Below are 25672 nucleotides of genomic sequence, written 5' to 3'. Positions count from 1 at the left end.
TGAGTTGCAACATTGTGTGCACGTTCAATGTTTATGCTGTCTTTTTTTTTAAATGTGTGCTTTGTTATCACTTGTAATAATCCGTTTAAACACGACGATTGACGCATTTTCTGTGATTAACAGCAGAAAATGTAGCCTATCTGTTTCCTTTGTTACCTTCCAAATTCCATTTGCTCAGCTGATAATTAGATCGCAACATTGTTGCTTTATTTCCCCCTTCGGTGACACTATTGTCGCTACACCTACACACATCCTCTGACGACTGTGCAGTGGACTCCTATTTGCTACGCTTTTATTTTAGTTGGCTACGATTTTCATATCATTATAACATTTGATAATCTCTAGGACTATTGGTTCATCAAACATGTATGGCTGTTGATATGGTTTATCAGTCCTCGGCGGCCTAGGCCTACTGTTGTCCTCACGTTGGATACATAGGCACGGACTGACGTGTTATTTCTGTATTAAAGCATTGTTTTGTGGGCAGTGAGTGATGGCATGCTCACAATGATATTGGATGACATTTTCTGTAGTCTAATGAAAGCTGAATTGGGCCTAATGTTAATCTCCCAACAGCTGCCTCTTATGGATTTGTATCACATTAAATACAGTTGGCCCAGGCCAGGGCAGGGATCAATTCAGTTTTTAATTAAGTGAATTCAAGAAGCAAACAATAGGCATTTATCATATTTAATTCCAATGCACTTCCTGAATTGATCCTAACTGTGATGTAAAAATGACTGTACTCATTGGACTCTGATCTGCTGTGTAAACCTTGTATGAAGCCATAGCTCATAGATGAAAACTGTTTTCAACAGGAATGCCATACGAAATATGAGTTTTTAAACCAAACAAATAGTATTAATATTACTCTTCCTATAGTTACAAGTGCCGGGTCTCTTAAAGGTTCACACCTTACTTCCTGGTCAAATGCATCTAAAATGGTTGAAAAAAAATATGATCATGATCACTGTTAGGCTATTATTGTTACTGTTGTTTACTGGTGGCAGTGGGACAGTTGTCATAAGGCTTGGGGCATTGTTTTATCAACAGGTCTTCTAAGAGGACATTGTTTTTTTGTTTTACATGTTCACCCATTTGAACAATTTCACCCATGCTGCATGCAGTAAGCTAATAATGCCACATTTGATATTTTTCAGATTTGATTATGAATATACTTCATATAGTAAACAATGGTGGGGATATTTAATTATGTATTTAATAAGTTACTTAAATAAGAATATGAACATACAGTGTGTTTTGAATGTATTACACGTATGCATAAGGTATAATTTAATTGCAGTACAATTGGCAAGTCACCCATGGGGCTGTTCACAAATGTTTTGTCTTGGTAGACTGCATTACAATTTACAAAGACATACTGTCAAATCTATTCTTACAACTAATCTTAACTTGTGGATAATCACACTAATGCCGCAGTGCTTCAATGAAAAGCACAGTACAGTTACAAGTGTCAAACACTCTCAGACAAGACGTCTTTGTCAGACATCATGACAAATTAGACAGTATTTTGTGGCTTGACCTAGTTGTTGATGAGAATATATATATATATATCTATATCCCTAAAATATGGTAGACTACATAACTTTACAAAAAAGTTATGTCTTCCTTCACAGCTCATTCTATCAGATGTGAAGCGTAAGGTGCTGACTAACCACCTCACCCCATTATCAATAACAGTCCCTCTCAGCAACGGGGTCACTAATAGGTGTCCATCAGGTGCTCAGTGTTTGGCGGAGCGTCACTAATGGAAGTGTAGTTGTCTGGCTAATGGTCTCTTTGGGCCACAGTCAGTGTCTTACTTTTAAATCTGTAATGTCTGTCTGTCTTTAGAAGTGAGCCGTTACATGTATTGTTTGATGTGTCAATATAGTATTCATAACAAGGTACTGTTCTCAATAAATTGCACATTAAAGCCCCAAGGAAATTATTTCTCCCCCATACATTGTAATTCCACAGTTTGACTATATGCCAGACAATTCAGGTCTATAACTAGTTCAATCGCAAATTATCGAGTGCAGAACTGTTGTTCTGTACTAAAAACAACTTGAATTATATTTCCTTTGTGTATTGGGTCACCAAACTGTGACTGAAACTTGAGCCATGCCACACAAGTTCAGGTGCATTTTCTCCTATCAGACTTACTCCTTTCCTGTCATAATTTACATTAGGACAAAACCCCAAGCCATGTGGATGCTTCAGTTTCAACAAATGAGGTAGGCTACAATATAAATAGATGAAGGCCTGATATGAGAAAAGTGAATCATTCCTCTTCTTAAGCATAGGCCAGTCACTATTGAGAACCTGCATCATATTTGCGTAACACCAACCCATTACAAGAACTTCCTGTCACGCCTCCTTCACAAAGGCCTACAGATTAGCTTGCAGTTGTGATATCTCAAGGGTCCTATTATGTCTTGAAGTGAACACGAACAGACAGAAACTAAGAACATGAGGTTGAGCAGGGTTAGGCCATACTACTCCCCAAAGAGCTCAGATTAGACAGAGATACCTTACTATCAGTAAGCAACTGAAAACACAAGATGAGGCAACTTTGTATCTAACCTTTACATACAATGGTTGGCTGGCCTTCTCTAGTCAATCGTAGGCTCAGTCACTGGTATACTTTTATTTACAAAGCCATTTTGGGTTTACTACCTTTTTATTTGGCCATTTTTGTTGTTCAGAAATGTGGTGGGTACTCTTTGTTCACAGGACTTTATCCTGCTAACTGTTTCAAATGTCTGAACTGAATTTGGTATAAGGGCTTTTATGTACTCTGCGCCATCGGCTTGGAAAGCCTTACAAAATACTTTTAAACTGGAATTGGTGATTTTTAAATAATTGATTAAGGATTTTGAGGATGATTCCCTGACCTGTCAATGTTTTGTTTTATCTTGTGAATTCTTTTTTTTTTTACTAGATTACCTGTAGTTGTTCATGTCTGTAATTGTGTATTGACTTGTGTATTGACTTGGTGCAGCCTATCTTGGTCAGGACGCTCTTGAAAAAGAGATTTCAAATCTCAATGAGCCCTTCCTGGTTAAATAAAAAAAAAAAATACAATCTAAACACTGAAAGTCAGACTGAAAAACCAAACTATTTTTCACATCATACTCCATCATAGCTATTATTGTAGTGTAAAATGAACTGAAGACATTTATAATACACAGTTGTGACACACACACACACACAGATGCCTCAGAGAGCCTCTTGGCAGACACGTGTTCACATTCAAATACAGGATCATCCTCCTTTTGTTGGGATAATCACCCATTAAGAGAATATTTGAATTATTCTCTGGAATTAAGTTGCAGTACCCTGACATGGTTTCTTATTATTAACCTAAATTTGACTTTCCCCTTTGCCAGAACATTCAGTAGAGGGAGAAATAAAGAGAACATGTGTGCAATAATGAAAAAAATAATTTTAGACAGACATATAGACTTAGGCCTATTTGTCACCTACCCAGTAAATACGTTTTAGGCCTCATTATAAAAGTGTACAGTAGCCCGCTGTATGCCATAACTATGATCAGCAGTGGTTTTAGCTCGTGTGCATTTGACCAATGGGTGTTGTTAATCAGAAATCCCTTTAAATCAAATACAGATGTTACAACAAATGTTATAGATTTTCTAACTGAAGTGGTACTAAACTACCATAAGTTTGCCACCTTTGTTGTAACCCAATCTGTACAGTAACAGTGGAACGGGTGCTATCAAGTATAAACATTTGTGTAGCCCAGTACTCAGACAAGGTATACAGTACATGGGATCCTTGGCAGTTCAGGAGGGAGTAACAGAGTGGTGAAAGGAAGGGCAGTGAGCTGGTCATGTGGCATCACAACTAGATTATCCCCCTCCCTTACATGGTTCATCATATGAGAACCTTTGGAACCTCTGCTGTGGTGAGGTCCTGGCTGGGCTCTATTTTGTCAGCGTCACAGTGTGATTGTCTCAGCTCTCACAGTGTGATTGTCTCAGCTCTCAGTGTGATTGTCTCAGCTCTCACAGTGTGATTGTCTCAGCTCTCACAGTGTGATTGTCTCAGCTCTCACAGTGTGATTGTCTCAGCTCTCACAGTGTGATTGTCTCAGCTCTCACAGTGTGATTGTCTCAGCTCTCACAGTGTGATTGTCTCAGCTCTCACAGTGCGATTGTCTCAGCTCTCACAGTGTGATTGTCTCAGCTCTCACAGTGCATTTCCCAAAGTAATACCTTTAATATATTTTGTTTGTTTTGCCATGTTCATAGAGTGAAATCCCAGTACATTTAAAAATATATATTTTGTCACACAAATGGGTGCAGTGAAATGTGTTGTTTTACAGGGTCAGCTATAGTAGTACAGTACCTCTGGAGCAAATTAGGTTTAAGTGCCTTGCTCAAGGGCACAGATTTTTTTCACCTTGTCGGCTCAGGTATTCAAAGTCCTTCACACTTACACTAGAGCTTGTTGATCAGACAGCAGCCTGGTTGGTAATTTACAACCTACTGGTTGGTTCCTTATTATGCAGTTACAGTAATAATAACCTGTTTTGTTACAACTTGCTGCACATAAAGCCGATTTACTGTATCATTCATTTTGACACATAGAAAAGTGGCCATTTGCATGATATTTGGGAAGGCATGTTGGCACAATTGTATTGTTTATTTTTCATTATTGAATCTAAGCCAAGATACAAATATTTATGTGAGTTACATAATAGTATGTTCCAGCATTGTATGATGAAATGCTTACACCCTATTTGCCCTGTATCCCATAATCCATTTCACTTTTATTTGACCATCTTTCACACTGGAAGCCTTCATGCCTGCCGGACCAGATGCGAATGCTTAAAGTACTCGGTTAGTATAACATTACAAAAACCAGTATAAAGTTTATCAAGTTATTGGCAAAAAGAAAAACCACAGCTTGTCAAATGTGTGTTTTTGTTTGAAGAAAACGGGGTAATGGTTGCTATCACATGCACGTCTACTACAGCCTGTCTCTTATTAGATCAAGCCATATTGTGCAGGTCACAGTCACTATTTGGAGTTGTCCACATACACCAGTCAGAATCCCCCAATGCGTCATGGCTTGACTTTATTAACCTCAGGTCCACTAGGTCATGCCTGATTAATAATCCTCCATACCTCACCTTCTGCAAACTGATGCTGTGTTACGGAGTAGCCTAATGTACCTTTCAAACCACTGTGTTCTCTGTTTCTCTAATCACTCATAGTTTCAGGCTGCCATTGAAGTCTCATTAATTGGATATCCTTCATACAAGCTGTCCAGAGGCAACTGCCATCTACTGGTCTCTGATGTTCATAACATGTGCAAATGAGAAAATGGTGGAGAGTACTTGGCTAGCAATAGCCATAATGCCTATACAATGGAAGGAGAGATTTGATGCTGCATTTTGTGAATATCTGTTTCCATATTTTATTTGCATCGGTATGTAGAAGTGCCTGGCAGTATTTGTGTACCTTCTATACATTCTCAAATTAATTTACAATGAATGCTTTTTACCATCTTTTTTTGGTGTGATAAAAAAATGTTGCTGCCAAAATACATTCATCCTCAAATTTAGTTGATATAAACATCCTATAAAGACACGTGGGGTATAACTGAATAAGGTGAGCACAGTGTTGGGAAATTCATTGTGTTCATTACTAGAGCTAAATAATTGATCATGAACACTGACCACTGAAACCTGCTATGATTGTTAGACTATATCATGAGCAAGATCAACATTGATTGTCTTCATCGTTCATATGATCAGTTTGCCAGTGCACCTGAATACAGAGATGCTTTCCACCTGGTTCTCCCTGGAAACAACAAAAACATGTCTCCATTTCACCTCCTTGTTTCCATGGCAACATAGCTGTGTTGGTGAGAAGAGCTGTACTCCACTTCTCCTCAAGGAAGAAAAGCTGAATAAAAAGAGACACAATTAGATGAAGAAAGACCATAAGCAAAAGTGAAGAAAACAGCATGAGGGATGAAGATGGATTGATGCAAGTTACCACAGCAAGCTCTTGTGCAGGATATTGCATCTTACAATTTATGGTAGTTCGCAGTGAGCAAAATTGGTTGAAAGATGGCTTTTCAACGTCTTGTGCTCTAGGGGATTCAATTAACCCTATCTGTTTGCTCCTGTAATATATATATAGACTTTTTCATTTGAATTTCTTAGAGATGCAAGGTTCCACTTCTCGAGTGACTTTAGTTTTTTGTCTTGCTTTGCTATTTGTGTGCATGCATGCATATGTGGTGCATTTGTGCATGCACCTGTGTCCAGATACACGCACAATCAGTTAAATTAAAAATGGTATTGGACAGTGCCTTAAGTATTCATACCACAACTTTTCCCACATTTTGTTGTTACAGCCTGAATTTAAATTGTTTTAAATTGAGATTTTTTGGGCCACTGGCCGAAACACAATACCACACAATGTCAAAGTCAAATTATATTGAAATTTTTACAAATGAAAGTTAATGTCTTGAGTAAGTATTCAACTCCTTTGTTATGGCAAGCCTAAATAAGTTCAGGAGTAAAAATGTGTCACGTAGATTTCATGGACACACTGTATGCAATAATAGTTAACATGATTTTTGAATGACTACTTCATTCACCCCACACAATTACCTGCAAGGTCCCTCAGTCGAGCAGTACATTTCAACCACAAAGACCAGGGATGTTTTACAATGCCTCGCAAATTTGGTTGATGGGTAAAACATTTTTTTTAAAGACATTGAATTTCCCTTTGAGCAATGTGTATTAATTACACTTTGGATGGTGTATCGATACACCCAGTCACTACAAAGGTATAGGTGTCCTTCCTAACGCCGTTACCGGAGAGGAAGGAAACGGCTCAGGGATTTACAAGAGGGAATACAATGTTGTTACTCCACAATACCAACAGGGTGAAAAGCTTGTACAGAATACAAATATTCCAAAACATGCATCCCGTTTGCAACAAGGCACTAAAGTAATACTGCAAAAAATGTGACAAAGTAATTGTACTTTTTGTCTTAAATACAAAGTGTTATTTTTGGGGTAAATCCAATACAACACATTACTGAGTACCACTCTCCAATTTGTCAAGGATAGTGGTGGCTGCATCATGTTATGGGTATGCTTGAAATCATTAAGGACTGTGGAATATTTCAGGATAAAAAAAAAAGCTGAATGGAGCTAAGCACAGGCAAAATCCTAGAGGAAAACCTGGTTCTGTCTGCCTTCCACCAGACACTGGTAGATGAATTCACCTTTTAGCAGGATAATAACCTAAAACATAAGGCCAAACCTACACTGGAGTTAGTTTTGACTAAAATCTGCGTTAAAATCTCTGGCAAGACTTGGAAATGGTTGTCTAGCAATGATCACCAAATAATTTGACAGAGCTTGAAGAATTTTGAAAAGAATCATGGGAAAATCTTGTACAATCCCAGTGTGCAAAGATCTTAGGGACTTACCCAGAAAGACTCACAGCTGTAATTGCTGCCAAAGGGCTTTGAATACCTGTAAATTAGGTATTTTCATTTTCAATACATTTGCTAAAATGTCTAAACGCATGTTTTCACTTTCATTGTGGGGTATTTTGTGCACTTAGACAGGTGAGGGAGAACATCTATTTAATCCATTTTGAATTCGAGCTGTAACATAAAATTTGTAATAAGCCGAGGAGTATGAATACTCTCTGAAGGCACTGTAAAATGTATTTTGTTCTTAGACAAAAAAAAATCTATTTGATATAGGGATGGTGTAATGCAAATCACTCCTGATTTCACAATATGGCTACGGCATGTCAAACAACAGCATCCTCCCGGATACTCTAGACCCACTCCAATTTGCATACTGCCTCAACAGATCCACAGAGGACGCAATCTCTATTGCACTCCACACTGCACTTTCCCACCTGGACAAAAGAAATAACCTATGTGAGAATGCTTTTCATTGACTACAGCTCAGCATTCAACACCATAGTGCCCTCAAAGCTCATCACTAAGCTAAGGACCCTGGGACTAAATACTTCCCTCTGGAACTGGATCCTGGACTTCCTTATGGGCTGCCCCCAGGTGGTTAGGGTAGGCAACAACACGTCTGCTGTGCTGATCCTCAACACTGGGGCCCCTCCTGTACTCCCTGTTCACCCACGACTGTGTGGCCAAACATGACTCCAACACCATTAAGTTTGCTGACAACAACCGTGGTAGGCCTGATCACCGACAACGATGAGACCAGCCTATAAGGAGGTCAGAAACTGGCAGTGTGGTGCCAGGACAACCACCTCTCCCTCAATGTGAGCAAGACAAAGGATCTGATCGTGGACTACAGGAAACGGGGGTGTAGGGGAGCGGTTCGAGAGTTTCAAGTTCCTTGGTGTCCACATCACCAACTATCTATCATGTTCCAAACACACCAAGACAGTCAAATAGAGGGCACAACAAAACCTTTTCCCCCTTGGGAGACGGAAAGATTTGGCATGGGCCCCTAGATCCTCAAAATGTTCTACAGCTGCACCATCGAGAGCATCCTGACCGGTTGCATCACCGCCTGGAATGGCAACTGCAGGGCATCTAACCGTAAGGAACTACAGAGAGTGGTGCGTACGGCCCAGTACATCACTGGGGCCAAGCTTTCTGCAATCCAGGATCAATATAATAAGTGGTGTCAGAGGAAAGTCCATAAAATTGTCAGACTCCAGTCACCCTAGTCATGGACTGTTCTCTCTGCTACAGCACGACAACTGGCACCGGAGTGCCAAGTCTCGGACCAAAAGACTCCTTAACCTCTTACTCCTACCCGACACGCAGGCGTCCCATCTAGACATCTGGAAATGCAAATGCGCTACGCTAAATGCTAATAGCACTCGTTAAAACTCAAACGTTCATTAAAATACACATGCAGGGTACTGAATTAAAGCTACACTCGTTGTGAATCCAGCCAACAAGTCAGATTTTTAAAATGCTTTTTGGCGAAAGCATGAGAAGCTATTATCTGATAGCATGTAACACCCCAAAAGACCCGCAGGGGACGTAAACAAAATAATTAGCATAGTCGGCACTACACAAAACGCACAAATAAAATATAAAACATTCATTACCTTTGACAATCTTCTTTGTTGGCACTCCTAGATGTCCCATAAACATCACTATTGGGTCTTTTCTTCCGTTTTAAATCGGTCTATATATAGCCTAGATATCGATCTATGAAGATTGTGTGATCAAGGAAAAAAACATTGTTTTTTAACACAACGTCATTTTTTAAATTAAAAAAGTTGACGATAAACTTTCACAAAACACTTAAATACTTTTGTAATGCAACTTTAGGTATTAGTAAACGTTAATAATCGATCAAATTGATCACGAGGCAATGTATATTCTATAGCCGTACGTCTGGAAATAATATCCGGTAAATCTCAACCAAAATATCCGGTCGGAGACCGGAAGAAATGTGCTGCCTCGTGTCCGTTTGACCAAGAAACAAATCGTAGGCAAATGACAAGACTGTTGACATCGTGTGGAAGCTGTAGGTATTGCAACCTCAGCCCCATTTAATGTGGTTCCCATTCAACAACACGTTCAAGTGGCGCATGGATATATTTTCCCATTTTCAGTGATCAGATTTTCCTGCGCTTTTCGATGAAACGCACGTTCTGTTATAGTCACAGCCGTGATTTAACCAGTTTTATAAACGTCTGAGTGTTTTCTATCCACACATACTAATCATATGCATATACTATATTCCTGGCATGAGTAGCAGGGTGCTGAAATGTTGCGCGATTTTTAACAGAATGTTCGAAAAAGTAGGGGGTAGGAGTAACAGGTTAACAGCTTCTACCCCCAAGCCATAAGACTGCTGAACAACTAATCAAATGACCACTGGACTATTACATTGACATCCCCCCTCCATTTGTTTTGTACACTGCTGCTATTCACTGTTTTATTATCTATGCATAGTCACTTCACCCCTACCTACAGTGCCTTGCGAAAGTATTCGGCCCCCTTGAACTTTGCGACCTTTTGCCACATTTCAGGCTTTAAACATAAAGATATAAAACTGTATTTTTTTGTGAAGAATCAACAAGTGGGACACAATCATGAAGTGGAACGACATTTATTGGATATTTCAAACTTTAACAAATCAAAAACTGAAAAATTGGGCGTGCAAACTTATTCAGCCCCTTTACTTTCAGTGCAGCAAACTCTCTCCAGAAGTTCAGTGAGGATCTCTGAATGACCCAATGTTGACCTAAATGACTAATGATGATAAATACAATCCACCTGTGTGTAATCAAGTCTCCATATAAATGCACCTGCACTGTGATAGTCTCAGAGGTCCGTTAAAAGCGCAGAGAGCATCATGAAGAACAAGGAACACACCAGGCAGGTCCGAGATACTGTTGTGAAGAAGTTTAAAGCCGGATTTGGATACAAAAAGATTTCCCAAGCTTTAAACATCCCAAGGAGCACTGTGCAAGCGATAATATTGAAATGGAAGGAGTATCAGACCACTGCAAATCTACAAAGACCTGGCCGTCCCTCTAAACTTTCAGCTCATACAAGGAGAAGACTGATCAGAGATGCAGCCAAGAGGCCCATGATCACTCTGGATGAACTGCAGAGATCTACAGCTGAGGTGGGAGACTGTCCATAGGACAACAATCAGTCGTATATTGCACAAATCTGGCCTTTATGGAAGAGTGGCAAGAAGAAAGCCATTATTTAAAGATATCCATAAAAAGTGTTGTTTAAAGTTTGCCACAAGCCACCTGAGCACACCATCCCCACTGTCAAACATGGTGGTGGCAGCATCATGGTTTGGGCCTGTTTTTCTTCAGCAGGGACAGGGAAGATGGTTAAAATTGATGGGAAGATGGATGGAGCCAAATACAGGACCATTCTGGAAGAGAACCTGATGGAGTCTGCAAAAGACCTGAGACTGGGACAGAGATTTGTCTTCCAACAAGACAATGATCCAAAACATAAAGCAAAATCTACAATGGAATGGTTCAAAAATAAACATATCCAGGTGTTAGAATGGCCAGGTCAAAGTCCAGACCTGAATCCAATCGAGAATCTGTGGAAAGAACTGAAAACTGCTGTTCACAAATGCTCTCCATCCAACCTCACTGAGCTCGAGCTGTTTTGCAAGGAGGAATGGGAAAAAATGTCAGTCTCTCGATGTGCAAAACTGATAGACATACCCCAAGCGACTTACAGCTGTAATTGCAGCAAAAGGTGGTGCTACAAAGTATTAACTTAAGGGGGCTGAATAATTTTGCACGCCCAATTTTTCAGTTTTTGATTTGTTAAAGTTTGAAATATCCAATAAATGTTGTTCCACTTCATGATTGTGTCCCACTTGTTGATTATTCATTAAAAAAATACAGTTTTATATCTTTGTTTGAAGCCTGAAATGTGGCAAAAGGTCGCAAAGTTCAAGGGGGCCGAATACTTTCGCAAGGCACTGTACATGGACAAATTACCTCCAACCTGTGCCCCGGCACACTGACTCGGTACCCCTTGTATATAGCCTCGTTGTTACATTTTTTTAATAAAAAAAAAAAACTTTATTTGGTAAATATTTTTTTAACTCTTCTTGAACTGCACTGTTGATTAAGGGCTTGTAAGAAAGCATTTCACGTTAAGGTCTACACCTTGTATTCTGCGCATGTGACAATTTGATTTGATCTCTATCTCAGAGCGAGGGAGACGTTGTACCGCCAGTTTGCTCTATCAACCAGGGAGGGAGATTTAAATAAAGGAATTGCCTGTTTGTTCTTTTGCAGGGGGAGGGAGACTCATGGGGCAACTGCTTGTTTGTTCTATCACACAGGAGAGATTGAGAGAGATGCAAATAAAGGAACAACCTGTTGGCTTGACTGAGGGCGACGTTAAATAAGGAACTGTTTGAATTGACAAGGAAAAACGTCACAAATAAAGAAATGGCTCTGGTGTGTTAATGCAGAGGGAGGGAGGGTATCAGAAGTAAATTGAAGAGCCTGTTGGTTTGACTGATGGGAGGGTGTCACACAAAACAGAACAGCTCTGGCCTCCTATATTGTAGAGATGAAGGAACAGCCTGTTGACTTTTCGGGTCATGTGACCATAAACAGTCAGTCATGCAGCTGAAAAACGTCTATTACCAGTAGTTTATTGCTTTCTGTGTATATCATTTACTTTACCAGTATCAATTCCCAAATATCCAAGGATAGATGTCTAACTGTAAATCAAATCACTTTTTGACAACACCTTTTTTTTAACCATACAACCTTCCATACAGATGTGCCCAATGTAGCTCAGAAAATGGACCTGAATGGTAAAACATTCAAGAGATAAAGGTGCTCAAAGTTAACCTATTTTGCAAACCCCATCAGACCATAAGACATGTCACTGGAAAATATATAATTTTAAAAGCTTAAACTAGGGATGGGCATGGTTATTCAAATAACCTGAACGGATGGTAGTATTCGATTACTTGGGAGAGTATTAATTTCCGAGAAGAAAAAAAAAGCTTTGTCAAAGTAAATTATCTATGTAACATTGCTACATAGACTACAAGGATAGACCATTACATTCTACATTTTTATAAAACAAGTTATGAGCTACCCATACAAAAAGACTCACTACTAGCCTATACACGTTTCATACATGTAGCTTGTTGTTATTGTCCGTCAATCAAAGCTGCTCAACTATCCCAGGCTCCATTTCTAGTCAACGCAAAATAGAATGAAATTACGGAATTAACTTGGCTAAATTAGGAGTATGCTACAATGATCACGAACAGGTACTATAGGCTGTTTCATATGAATGGAGTTGTAGACATACAGGGAGCGCAGCAAAATAGACAATGTGCCTTAATACTTTAGCTAGCTTCTTTACAACAAATTGATGCAGTCAAGACAGGCACGACCAGATGTTGCAGCCATATGTTATTTATCATACAAAGTTTGTCTATCGCTCTCGCTCCTTTCCACACGGACTGCCACACACACCAGTCGCTGCGCCTCCCTCGCCCGCACCCTTCTACTGAAACAAGCAGAGCGCCGCGCAGCGCACCCTCGCTCTTGAGTCTCGTGAGTAAAAGCGTCTGCTTACTTCAGTTCGGCGGGCGGCTATCCGAAGTCCGCTAGGCGAACCGAAGGAGTGTGCTCGCAAACTCTCAAAATAGCTTTTTGTTAGGAAAAAGTATTGACAAAAGCGGCAATAGTGCTGTAGCCAGTATATACTTCCTCAAAATAGCCCGAATTATTCTAAGAACTCTAGATATCTTTCATGTTTATTAGTCGCGCAATTTTGCATCAAATATGTTTTGTGCATTATTTTCATTTTAAAATATTTTTCATGAAAAGGAGTTCTCTCGTTGAATGACAACAGATTTGATTGAAGAATCTCTACTGTTGACCAATCACCGACGAAGGGGCGTCGACTCCAGCGACCTCAAGGGAAAAAAAGGTGTGTCCGAACAGCCGGATGTCCAAAACAACAAAAGTTGTCATAATATATGCACGAACTCTTCCGAACTGTTTAGGCTGGGAGACTCCATTTGAAGTTAGAAAAACGTGTTTTCTACTATTTAAGAGGGTTAAAAAAAGTGTAACCTTTATTCCCACCGCTCTAACCAGAGGCTACCTGCCGCCCCAACTACCTGGATACCTAAATAAATATCATGATATTATTAAAAATGGTGAAACTATTTCAAATGCCCATTCTTTTACAAACAGGGTTGTCAAATGTATTTAATTTTGTATAACATTTTTTAAATAAAAATATTTTTTTAACCTTTAACGTCTAAGATCAAAAAATGCATAAATATATTTTTTGTATATATACAATGGTATGTGGACACCCCTTCAAATTAGGTAATTCTGCTATTTCAGCCACACCCGTTGCTGACAGGTGTATAAAATCAAGCACACACCCATGCAATCTCCATAGATAAACATTGGTAGTAGAATGGCCTGTACTGAAGAGCTTAGTGACTTTCAACGTGGTAACGTCATTTTCTAAATGTATTTTTATTTCACCTTTATTTAACCAGGTAGGCAAGTTGAGAACAAGTTCTCATTTAAAATTGTGACCTGGCCAAGATAAAGCAAAGCAGTTCAACACACAACGACACAGAGTTACACATGGAGTAAAACAAACATACAGTATAAACAAGTCTATATACGATGTGAGCAAATGAGATGAGAAGGGAGGTAAAGACAAAAAAAGGCCATGGTGGCAAAGTAAACACATTATAGCAAGTAAAACACTGGAATGGTAGATTTGCAGTGGAAGAATGTGCAAAGTAGAAATAAAAATAATGGGATACAAGTCAGTTAATCAAATTTCTGCCCTGCTAGAGCTGCCCCGGTCAACTGTAAGTGCTGTTATTGTGAAGAGGAAACTTCTAGGAGCAACAACAGCTCAGCCGCAAAGTGATTGGCCACACAAACTCACAGAATGCGACCACCGAGTGCTGTAGCGCGTCCTCTGTTGCCACACTCACTACCAAGTTCCAAACTGTCTTTGGAAGCAGCGTCAGCACAAGAACTGTTCGTCCGGAGCTTCATGACATAGGTTTCCATGGCCGAGCAGCGCACGCAAGCCTAAGATCACCATGCGCAATGCCAAGCGTTGGCTGGAGTGGTGTAAAGCTCCCTGTCATTGGACTCTGGAGCAGTGGAAACGCGTTCCCTGGAGTTGATTTTATTTCATTTTTATTTAACCAGGTAGGCCAGTTGAGAACAAGTTGTCATTTACAACTGCTACCTGGCCAAGATAAAGCAAAGCAGTGCGACACAAACAACACAGAGTTACACTTGGGATAAACAAACATACAGTCAATAACACAATAGAAAATATACAGTTGAAGTCGGAAGTTTACACGTTAGCCAAATACATTTAAACTCAGTTTTTCACAATTCCTGACATTTAATCAGAGTAAAAATTCCCTGTCTTAGGTCTGTTAGATCACCACTTTATTTTAAGAATGTGAAATGTCAGAATAATAGTAGAAGGAATTATATATTTCAGCTTTTATTTCTTTCATCACATTTCCAGTGGGTCCGAAGTTTTCATACACTCAATTAGTATTTGGTAGCATTGCCTTTAAATAGTTTAACTTGGGTCAAACGTTTCGGGTAGCCTTCCACAAGCTTCCCACAATAAGTTGGGTGAATTTTGGCCCATTCCTCCTGACAGAGCTGGTGTAACTGAGTCAGGTCTGTAGGCCTCCTTGCTCGTACACGCTATTTCACTTCTGCCATCAAATTTTCTATAGGATTGAGGTCAGGGCTTTGTGATGGCCACTCCAATACCTTGACTTTGTTGTCATTGTCCATTTGGAAGAACCATTTGCGACCAAGCTTTAACTTCCTGACTGATGTCTTGAGATGTTGCTTCAATAAATCCACATACTTTTCCATCCTCATTATGCCATCTATTTTGTGAAGTGCCACCCCACGTGCTTCACAGTTGGGATGGTGTGCTTTGGCTTGCAAGCCTCCCCTTTTTCCTCCAGACATAACGATGGTCATTATGGCCAAACAGTTCTATTTTTGTTTCATCAGACCAGAGGACATGTCTACAAAAAGTATGATCTTTGTTCCCATGTGCAGTTGAAAACCGTGGTCTGGCTTTTCTTATGGCAGTTTTGGAACAGTGGCTGCTTCCTTGCTGAGCGGCCTTTCAGGTTGACGATATAGGACTCGTTTTACTTTGGATATAGATACTTTTGTACCCCTTTCCTCCAGCATCTTCACAAGGTCCTTTGCTGTTCTTCTGGGATTGATTTGCACTTTTCGCACCAAAGTACGTTAATTTATAGGAGACAGAACACGTCTCCTTCCTGAGCGGTATGACGGCTGTGTGGTCCCATGGTGTTTATACTTGCATACTATTATTTGTACAGATGAACGTGGTACCTTCAGGCGTTTGGAAATTGTTCCAAGGATTAACCAGACTTGTGGAGGTCTCCAATTTCTTTCAGAGATCTTGGCTGATTTCTTTTGATTTTTCAATGATGTCAAGCAAAGAGGCACAGAGTTTGAAGGTAGGCCTTGAAATGCATCCACAGGTACACCTCCAATTGACTCAAATTATGTCAATTAGCCTAACAGAATCTTCTCAACCTATGACATAATTTTCTGGCATTTTCCAAGCTATTCAAACTTCTGACCCACTGGAATTGTGATACAGTGAAATAATCTGTCTGTAAACCATTGTTGGAAATATTACTTGTGTCATGCGCAAAGCGGATGTCCTAACCAACTTCCAAAAACTATAGTTTGTTAACAAGACATTTGTGGAGTGGTTGAAAAACAAGTTTTAATGACTCCAACCTAAGTGTATGTAAACTTCCGACTTCAACTGTACATAGTGTGTGCAAATGTAGTAAGATTATGGAGGTAAGGCAATAAATCGGCCATAGTAGTGAAATAATTACAATTTAGCATTAACACGGGAGTGATAGATGTGCAGAAGATGATGTGCAAGTAAAGATACTGGGGTGCAAAGGAGCATGAGGATAAGTAACAATACGGGGATGGGATAGTTGTATGGGCTCTTTACAAATGGGGTGTGTACGGGTGCAATGATCGGTGAGCTGCTCTGATAGCTAGTAGATATAAATCTCCAGCTTCAGTTATTTTTTTATACATTTTTTTGCAATTCGTTCCAGTCATTGGCAGCAGAGAACTGGAAGGAAAGGCAGCCAAATGAGGAGTTGGCTTTGGGGATGACCATTGAAATATACCTGCTGGAGCGTGTGCTACGTGTGAGTGTTACTATGTTGACCAGTGAGCTGAGAGAAGGCTGGGTTTTACCTAGCAAAGACTTATAGATGACCTGGAGCCAGTGGGTTTGGCGACGAATATGAAGCGAGGGCCAGCCAACGAGAGCATACACGTCGCAGGGGTGGGTAGTACAGTGGGGCAAAAAAAGTATTTAGTCTGCCAACAATTGTGCAAGTTCTCCCACTTAAAAAGATGAGAGGCCTGTAATTTTCATCATAGGTACACTTTAACTACCGACAATGATTTTAAAAAATCTCCAGAAAATCACATTGTAGTATTTTTAACGAATTTATTTGAAAATTATGGTGGAAAATAAGTATTTGGTCACCTACAAACAAGCAAGATGTCTGGCTCTCACAGACCTGTAACTTCTTCTTTAAGAGGCTCCTCTGTCCTCCACTCGTTACCTGTATTAATGGCACCTGTTTGAACTTGTTATCAGTATAAAAGACACCTGTCCACAACCTCAAACAGTCACATTCCAAACTCCGCTATGGCCAAGACCAACGAGCTGTCAAAGGACACCAGAAACAAAAGTATAGACCTGCACCAGGCTGGGAAGACTGAATCTGCAATATGTAAGCAGCTTGGTGTGAAGAAATCAACTGTGGGAGCAATTATTAGGAAATGGAAGACATACAAGACCACTGATAATCTCCCTCGATCTGGGGCTCCACGCAAGATCTCACCCCGTGGGGTCAAAATGATCACAAGAACGGTGAGCAAAAATCCCAGAACCACACTGGGGGACCTAGTGAATGACCTGCAGAGAACTGGGACCAAAGTAACTGGGACCAAAGTAACAACGCCTACCATCAGTAACACACTACGCCGCCAGGGACTCAAATCCTGCAGTGCCAGACGTGTCCCCCTGCTTAAGCCAGTACATGTCCAGGCCCGTCTGAAGTTTGCTAGAGAGCATTTGGATGATCCAGAAGAAGATTCTCCCAATGTCATATGGTCAGATGAAACCAAAATATAACTTTTTGGTAAAAATTCAACTCGTCGTGTATGGAGGACAAAGAATGCTGAGTTGCACCCAAAGAACACCATACCTACTGTGAAGCATGGGGGTGGAAACATCATGTTTTTCTGCAAAGGGACCAGGACGACTGATCCATGTAAAGGAAAGAATAAATGTGGCCATTTTGAGTGAAAACCTCCTATCAGCAAGGGCATTGAAGATGAAACGTGGCTGGGTCTTTCAGCATGACAATGATCCCAAACACACCGCCCGTTCAAGGTCCTGGAGTGGCCTAGCCAGTCTCCAGATCTCAACCCCATAGAAAATCTTTGGAGGGAGTTGACCCGTGTTGCCCAGCAACAGCCCCAAAACATCACTGCTCTAGAGGAGATTTGCATGGTGGAATGGGCCAAAATAACAGCAACAGTGTGTGAAGACTTACAGAAAACGTTTGACCTCTGTCATGGCCAATAAAGGGTATATAACAAAGTATTGAGAAACTTTTGTTATTGACCAAATACTTATTTTCCACAATTTTCAAATAAATTCATAAAAAAATCCTACAATGTGATTTTCTGCAGGCGGTTGTGGGCAGCGATCGGTGGAAGAGCATGCATTTAGTTTTACTAGCATTTAAGAGCAGTTGGAGGCCACGGAATGAGTGTTGAACGGCATTGAAACTCATCTGGAGGTTTGTTAACACAGTGTCCAAAGATGTGCCAGAAGTATACAGAATGGTGTCGTCTGCATAGAGGTGGCAAGAGCAACATCATTGATGTATGCAGAGAAAAGAGTCAGCCTGAGAATTAAACCCTGAGGCACCCCCATAGAGGCTGCCAGAGGTCTGGACAACAGGTCCTCCGATTTGACACACTGAGCTCTATCTGAGAAGTAGTTGGTGAACCAGGCGAGGCAGTGATTTGAGAAACCAAGGCTGTTGAGTCTGCCAATAAGAATGTGGTGATTGACAGAGTCGAAAGCCTTGGCCAGGTCGATGAAGACTGTTGCCCAGTACTGTCTTTTATCGATGGTGGTTATGATATCGTTCAGGACTATGAGCATGGCTGAGGTGCACCCATGACAAGCTCTGAAATCAGATTGCTTAGTGGAGAGGGTACGGTGGGATTTGAAAGGATTGGTGATCTGTTTGTTAACTTTGCTTTCAAAGACTTTAGACCCAAACTGTTCCAGACCTATATCTATCCTACCCTACCTTTCTAGAGGGGGATGACCAGTGAAGCTTTCCAATCTTTAGGGATTTCAGACGATACGAAAGAGAGGTTGAACAGGTTAGTAATAAGGGTTGCAACAATTGCAGTGGATAATTTTAGAAAGTTCCAGATTGTCTAGCCCAGCTGATTTGTTGGGGTCCAGATTTTGCATCTCTTTCAGAACATCAGCTATTTGGGTGAAGGAGAAGTGGGGGAGGCTTGGGCAAGTTGCTGTGTGGGGTGCAGAGCTGTTGACCGGTGTAGGGGTAGCCAGGTGGAGGAGCCGTAGAGAAATGCTTATTGAAATTCTCGATTATCATAGATTTATTGGTGTGTTTCCTATCCTCAGTGCAGTGGGCAGCTGGGAGGAGGTGCTCTTATTCTCCATGGATTTTAGTGTCCCAGAACTTTTGGGAGTTTGTGCTATATGATGCAAATTTCTGTGAAGAAGCTAGCCTTTGCTTTCCTAACTGACTGTGTATATTGGTTCTCAACTTCCCTGAAAAGTTGCATATCGCGGGGGCTATTTGGTGCTAATGCAGTACACCACAGGATGTTTTTGTGCTGGTCAAGGGCAGTCAGTTCTGGAGTGAACCAAGGGCTATGTCTGTTCTTAGTTCTAGATTTTTTTTGAATGGCGCATGCTTATTTAAGCTAGTGAGAAACACTTTTTAAAGAATAACCAGGCATCCTCTACTGATGGAATGAGGTCTATATCCTTCCAGGATACCCGGGCTAGGTCGATTAGAAAGGCCTGCTCGCTGAAGTGTTTTAGGGAGCATTTGACAGTGATGAGGGGTGGTCATTTGACCGCAGACCCATTACGGATGCAGGCAATAAGGCAGTGATCGCTGAGATCCTGGTTAAAGACTGTAGAGGTGTATTTAGAGGGCAGGATGGTCACGATGATATCTATGAGGGTACCCATGTTTACGGATTTAGGATTGTACCTGGCAGGTTCCTTGATAATTTGTGTGAGAGATTGAGGGCATCTAACTTTGATTGTATGACAACCGGGGTGTTAAGCATATCCCAGTTTAGATAACCAAACAGTACGAACTCTGAAGATAAATGGGGGGGCAATTAATTCACATATGGTGTCCAGGGCACAACTGGGGGCTGAGGGGGGTCTATAACAAGTGCCAACAGTGAGGGACTTATTTCTGGAAAGGTGGATTTTAAAAAAAGTAGAAGCTCAAACTGTTTGGGCACAGACCTGGGTAGCATGCAGTAGATTGCAACTCCACCCCCTTTGGCAGTTCTATCTTGACAGAAAATGTTGTAGTTGGGGATGGAAATCTCATATTTTTTTGTGGCCTTCCTAAGCCAGGATTCAGACACGACTAGGACATCAGGGTTGGTGGAGTGTGCTAAAGCAGTGAATAAAACAAACTTAGGTAGGCTTCTGATGTTAACATTCATGAAACCAGTGCTTTTACAGTTACTGAAGTCAACAAATGATAGCGCCTAGGGAACAGGAGTGGATCTGGGGGCTACAGGACCTGGGTTAACCTCTACATCACCAGATGAACAGAGGAGTAGGATAAGAGTCCAGCTAAAGGCTATAAGAACTGGTTGTCAACTGCGTTGGGAACAGAGAGTAAAAGGAGCAGATTTCTGGGCGTGGTAGAATAGATTCAGGGCACAATGTACAGACAAGGGTATGGTAGGATGTGAATACAGTGGAGGTAAACCTATGCGTTGAGTGAAGATAAGAGAGGTTTAGTCTCTTGAGGCACCAGTTAAGCCAGGTGAGGTCTGCATGTGTGTGGGGTGGGACAAAAGAGATATCTAATGCATGTTGAGCAGGACTGAGGGCTCTACAGTGAAATTAAACAATAAGAACTAGCCGAGACAGCAGTAGACAAGGCATATTGACATTAGAGAGAGGCAATAAGCAATCACAGGTGTTGATCAGGAGAGCTAAGAAAACTACGGGTAAATGGCGATGAATGGGCAAAGCGGGTCAGTTCTGTACATACAGGACTTGAGTTTGAGGCTGGGGCAGACATGTAAACAAAATGAGGTACCGTGTTATTGAAACCGTCCAGAGGGCATCAGCTGTGTAGCCGAGTGATCATTGGGTCAAAAGAGCAGCAATAGGTGAGTCAGGGTGCCGTTCGGTAGTCACTTACGCTAGGTGAGCTGGGGACACAGCGTTCAGAAAGCTAGCGGGCTGGGGCTAGCAGATGGTTCTTCGGTGACATCGTAACAGAATAGCCGGTTGAGACCAAATCGTGTGATCACGTCGGCAGTCCAGTCGTAATGAATCACGCTTCACCATCTGGTAGTCTGATGGACGAATCTGGGTTTGGCGGATGCCAGGAGAACGCTACCTGCTCCAATGCATAGTGCCAACTGTAAAGTTTGGTGGAGGTGGAATAATGGTCTGGGGCTGTTTTTTCATGGTTCAGGATCTTCAGTTGCAGTGAAGGGAAATCTAAAAGCTGCAACATACAATGACATTCTAGACTATTCTGTGCTTCCAACTTTGTCAACAGTTTGGGGAAGACCCTTTCCTGTATCAGCATGACAATGCACCCGTGCACAAAGCAAGGTCCATACAGAAATGGTTTGTTGAGATTGGTCTGGAATAACTTGACTGGCCTGCACAGAGCCCTGACATCAACCCCAAAAAACACTTTTGGGATGAATTGTGACACCGACTGCGAGCCAGGCCTAATCGCCCAACATCAGTGCCTGACCTCACTAATGCCTTTGGCTGAATGGAAGAAAGTCCCCTCAGCAGTGTTACAACAGTCTTGAAGGAGTTCCCACATATGCTGAGCACTTGTTTGCTGCTTTTCCTTCACTCTGTGGTCCGACTCATCCCAAACCATTTCAATTTGCTTGAGGTCGGGGGATTGTGGAGGCCAGGTCATCTGACGCAGCACTCCATTACTCTCCTTCTTGGTAAAATAGTCCTTACACAGTCTAGATGTGTGTTAGGTCATTGTCCTGTTGAGAAACAAATGATAGTCCCACTAAGCCCAACCCTGATGGGATGGAGTATTGCTGTGGTATCCATGCTGGTTAAGTTAGCCTTGAATTCTAAATAAATCACAGACCGTGCCACCAGCAAAGCATTCCCACACCATAACACATCCTCAACCATACTTTACGGTGGGAAATACACATGTGGAAATCATCTGTTCACCCACACAGCATCTCACAAAGACACGGAGGTTGGAGCCAAAAATGTCAAATTTTGACTCCAGACCAAAGGATAAATTTCCACAAGTTTAATGTCCATTGACCGTGTTTCTTGGCCCAAGGAAGAATCTGTTCTTATTGGTGTCCTTTAGTAGTGGTTTCTTTGCAGCAATTTGATCATGAAGGCCTGATTCACACAGTCTCCTCTGAACAGTTGATGTTCAGATGTGTCTGTTACTTGAGCTTTGAAGCATTTATTTGGGCTGCAATTTCTGTAGATGGTAACTCTAATGAATTTGTCCTCTGCAGCAGAGGTAACTCTGGGTCTTCCTTTCCTGTGGCAGTCCTCATGAGAGCCAGTTTCATCATAGTGCTTGATGGTTTTTGCGGCTGCACTCAAAATTTCCGTATTGACTGACCTTCATGTCTGAAAGTAATGATGGACTGTTGTTTCTCTTTGCTTATTTGAGCTGTTCTAATTCCACAAATTAACAAGGCATACCTGTTAATTGAAATGCATTCCAGGTGACCCCGTCATTAAGCTGGTTGAGAGAGTGTGCAAAGCTGTCATCAAGGCAAAGGGTGGCTATTTGAAGAATCTCAACACTGTTTTGGTTACAACATGATTTTATATGTGTTATTTCATAGTTTTGATGTCTTCACTATTATTCTACAATGTAGAAAATAGTAAAAAATTAATAAAAACCCTTGAAAGTGTATGCTTGTCTGAACCTTTGACTGGTACTATATATAGATAGAAAGATTTGTGTATATGTTCTAGCTTAGACCCTACTTTAGACACAACGTGCTTTTGAATGCAGGGTGGGTGCAATTTTTTGTCTAATAAATGTACATCAGAGAATGTTGACTTGAATGGGAATATCTCTTTTAAATTATGCTTTCAATCTTCCATAGGAATCCCATTGAAATCATAGAAATATAGATAATAGAATAGTCATGACCACTTTAAGTTGACATTCAGCAGTGGGTGGGCCATATTTGTAGTAGTAATTAGAAGTTAAAATTTCAAATACATTTCAATAGTGTACCTGTACCAACTAAATTGCAGTGGTTTTTAGTGATAGGTCCATTCTGTACATTTTCTTTGTTTGACTGAAATGACACCCACCCTGTATTCAAGAGCATGTTGCTCACAACACAAAAACCTCAGATGATGGAAATTAGGATTTAAGCTACAACATATGTGAAAATATGAAATAAATCAGAGTTTACGTGTTTTTAAATAATTGACTTTAAATGTTAACACTTATTTTTTTTAATGTTTTTAACATAAAAACATGCCCCCACCCCCATCAAAGTTGCCCACCCCTGTGCTCTATGGACAGCTATGTTGGGTGTTGAATACTGCCTTGTACAAGTCGTCAGCAATGCCTCTTCTAACTATTTCCATCACTGGGCAGATTTCAGGTCTGCTGAGCGCAAACATGAATGTTGTGAAAATTCTGTGCAACTTCCGACACGTTTACTGTGAACACTGAGGCTGTACCTGCTTTAAGTTAGTTTTAACAGTAGTCAAGTAGGCTTCTGGGGCTATTTGATCATAATGTAGTCCTAACAGAGTAGCCTACCATCAAAAACAATGAAGAAAATGCATCCAATAACATTTTAACATGGAAATAGCTGTTCTATTGTTCAGCCTGTGTGTTGTGTTCGATGTAGGATTACATTCCATTAGGCTTTTTGGGAGAAAAAAAACATGCAGGGCTGGACATTAACCTGTTTATCCACTTGTCCTTCAGACAGGGTGACTAAAAATGTTGTTGTGGTGTTTGATGCAAAAAAAAACAGTTTAAAATGCATCATTATTACATTACCATTATGGATATTGGCTACTTAGCTTATTCAAGCCTGTCTCAAAACCCAACTGCCCCTTACAGGAAAAAAAGCTCTTTACCTGACTCGCTTTTCAAAGATAGAATCCTACTCCGTGCGTTCTGCCCACAACAAAATCTCTTACATAATTCGTTTTACATATTAAGTCTTGCATAGTAGTTTGTTTTGTTTTGGTATGTTGCATTGAAAGTGGCTAATATTGTGTTGATTCGATCACAATTCCCACAGTGAAGAGAAAGGTTGATAGTGATAAGAGTGAAACTCAAGAAAGTTGAGTGAAAGTTGAGTGAAGTTCAATCTCGTGCTTCTCTGCCTGCTCTGATATTTCTTCTGTGCGCAGCTTTGAGGAAAAATTGGTCATCAGTACAGTGATCATTATGACTTCCCAATGAGAAATAGTTTGGAGCACTGTGATAGCCTGTCTGTTGGCCTTGTATTTGTCTATTCAAATGTGTAGCCTGCGTGTGTAGGATGTACGAATGAGTGGTTGACATTATTTCTCTCATTGTCTCTAGCCCACGGGGTACATGGAGGCTGCCCTGTCCTACAGTACCATAGAGGACCTGCAGTTGCTCTCCTGGGATAATGCCCCCAAATATTGTGTGCAGCTCAGCTTCCCCGGGGGCACCGTCCTCCTGCAGGTATGCCCTGTACCCTCCCTCCCTCTTCATGTAACATGACGTGCATGTGTGCTTTCGATCTGTTACCTGATGGTCTGTGTGCCCTAACAGGCAGCCAACAGCTATCTGCGGGACCAGTGGTTTCATTCCCTGCAGTGGAAGGTAGGATTACTATGATGAAGTATTCATTAGTTTGTGTTCATGGGGGTTCAACAAGACTCACAGTACTTTGCACAGAGATTTTATTTGTAGGCTATACAGAGAGCTGCATGGGCAGGGCACGTGGGAAGGGGTCCCACTGGAGGTCGGGGGCTCCCCAAATAGCATGTGATAGGAAAATGTGTAGAATTAAAGGAAAAGTGCTTTACAATTCCAAAATGTTCTCGTAACTTCAAGGCAAAATGTGTAGAATAGCAGGAAACCTGCCTTAAAACTGAAACATTTTATCTTGGCCTCATGACTTAATGTGTAGAATAGCATTATAAAACTGCACAAATGTTTTGAAAGTTACTTTTTTACTTAAAAATAATTTGATTGAATAATATTTTTCTTATTTGGGGCACCCTCGGAGTTCGATGCCCAGGGGCCTCCGATGCATTCGTCCTGTAATGCATGCATTTCCCTCATGTATCTTTGCATTGGTTTGATAAGCCTATAAAGCAACATATTGTGTCCCAAAGGCTTGAAGCCTATTGTAGTGAATCTGTATGTGGTTATGTGTGTGCCTCTATTTTCTAACCAGAAAAAGATCTATAAGTACCGTAAGGTTCTGAACAACCCGAGTCGCTGGGAGGTGGTTCTGAAGGAGATCAGATCACTGGTGGACATGGCCTTGACCTCTCCCCTGCAGGACGAGTCCATTCACCAGGCCCCGCTGCAAATCATCTCCACCCTGCTGGCCGAGGTATGCCCATCTGCTGGCCTCGCACACACGCACGCCCGCAGTCATCTCACACACACACACACTACAATACACACACCACAACTGCAATACACACACTACAATACACGCCCCCACACTACAATACACACACTATAATACACACACCACAATACACACACCTGCTGCTGGGAGCT

The 25672-nt window shown here is 41.1% G+C and overlaps 1 protein-coding gene across 1 annotated transcript in view; it reads left to right on the top strand.

Annotated features, from left to right (window-relative positions):
- The window catches only part of LOC124000081 (c-Maf inducing protein), a 42632-nt gene that overhangs the window by 935 nt on the left and 16025 nt on the right, over positions 1–25672 (top strand). The window contains exons 2-4 of the mRNA XM_046306200.1: positions 24491–24616; positions 24707–24757; positions 25338–25499. Coding sequence (XP_046162156.1) covers positions 24491–24616; positions 24707–24757; positions 25338–25499 — 339 coding nt within the window. The remainder of the gene's footprint in view (positions 1–24490; positions 24617–24706; positions 24758–25337; positions 25500–25672) is intronic.

This window comes from Oncorhynchus gorbuscha, linkage group LG02, assembly GCF_021184085.1.
Source record: "Oncorhynchus gorbuscha isolate QuinsamMale2020 ecotype Even-year linkage group LG02, OgorEven_v1.0, whole genome shotgun sequence".
In the NCBI taxonomy this organism is placed as follows: Eukaryota; Metazoa; Chordata; class Actinopteri; order Salmoniformes; family Salmonidae; genus Oncorhynchus; species Oncorhynchus gorbuscha.
This window is presented reverse-complemented; position numbering and strand designations above follow the sequence as displayed.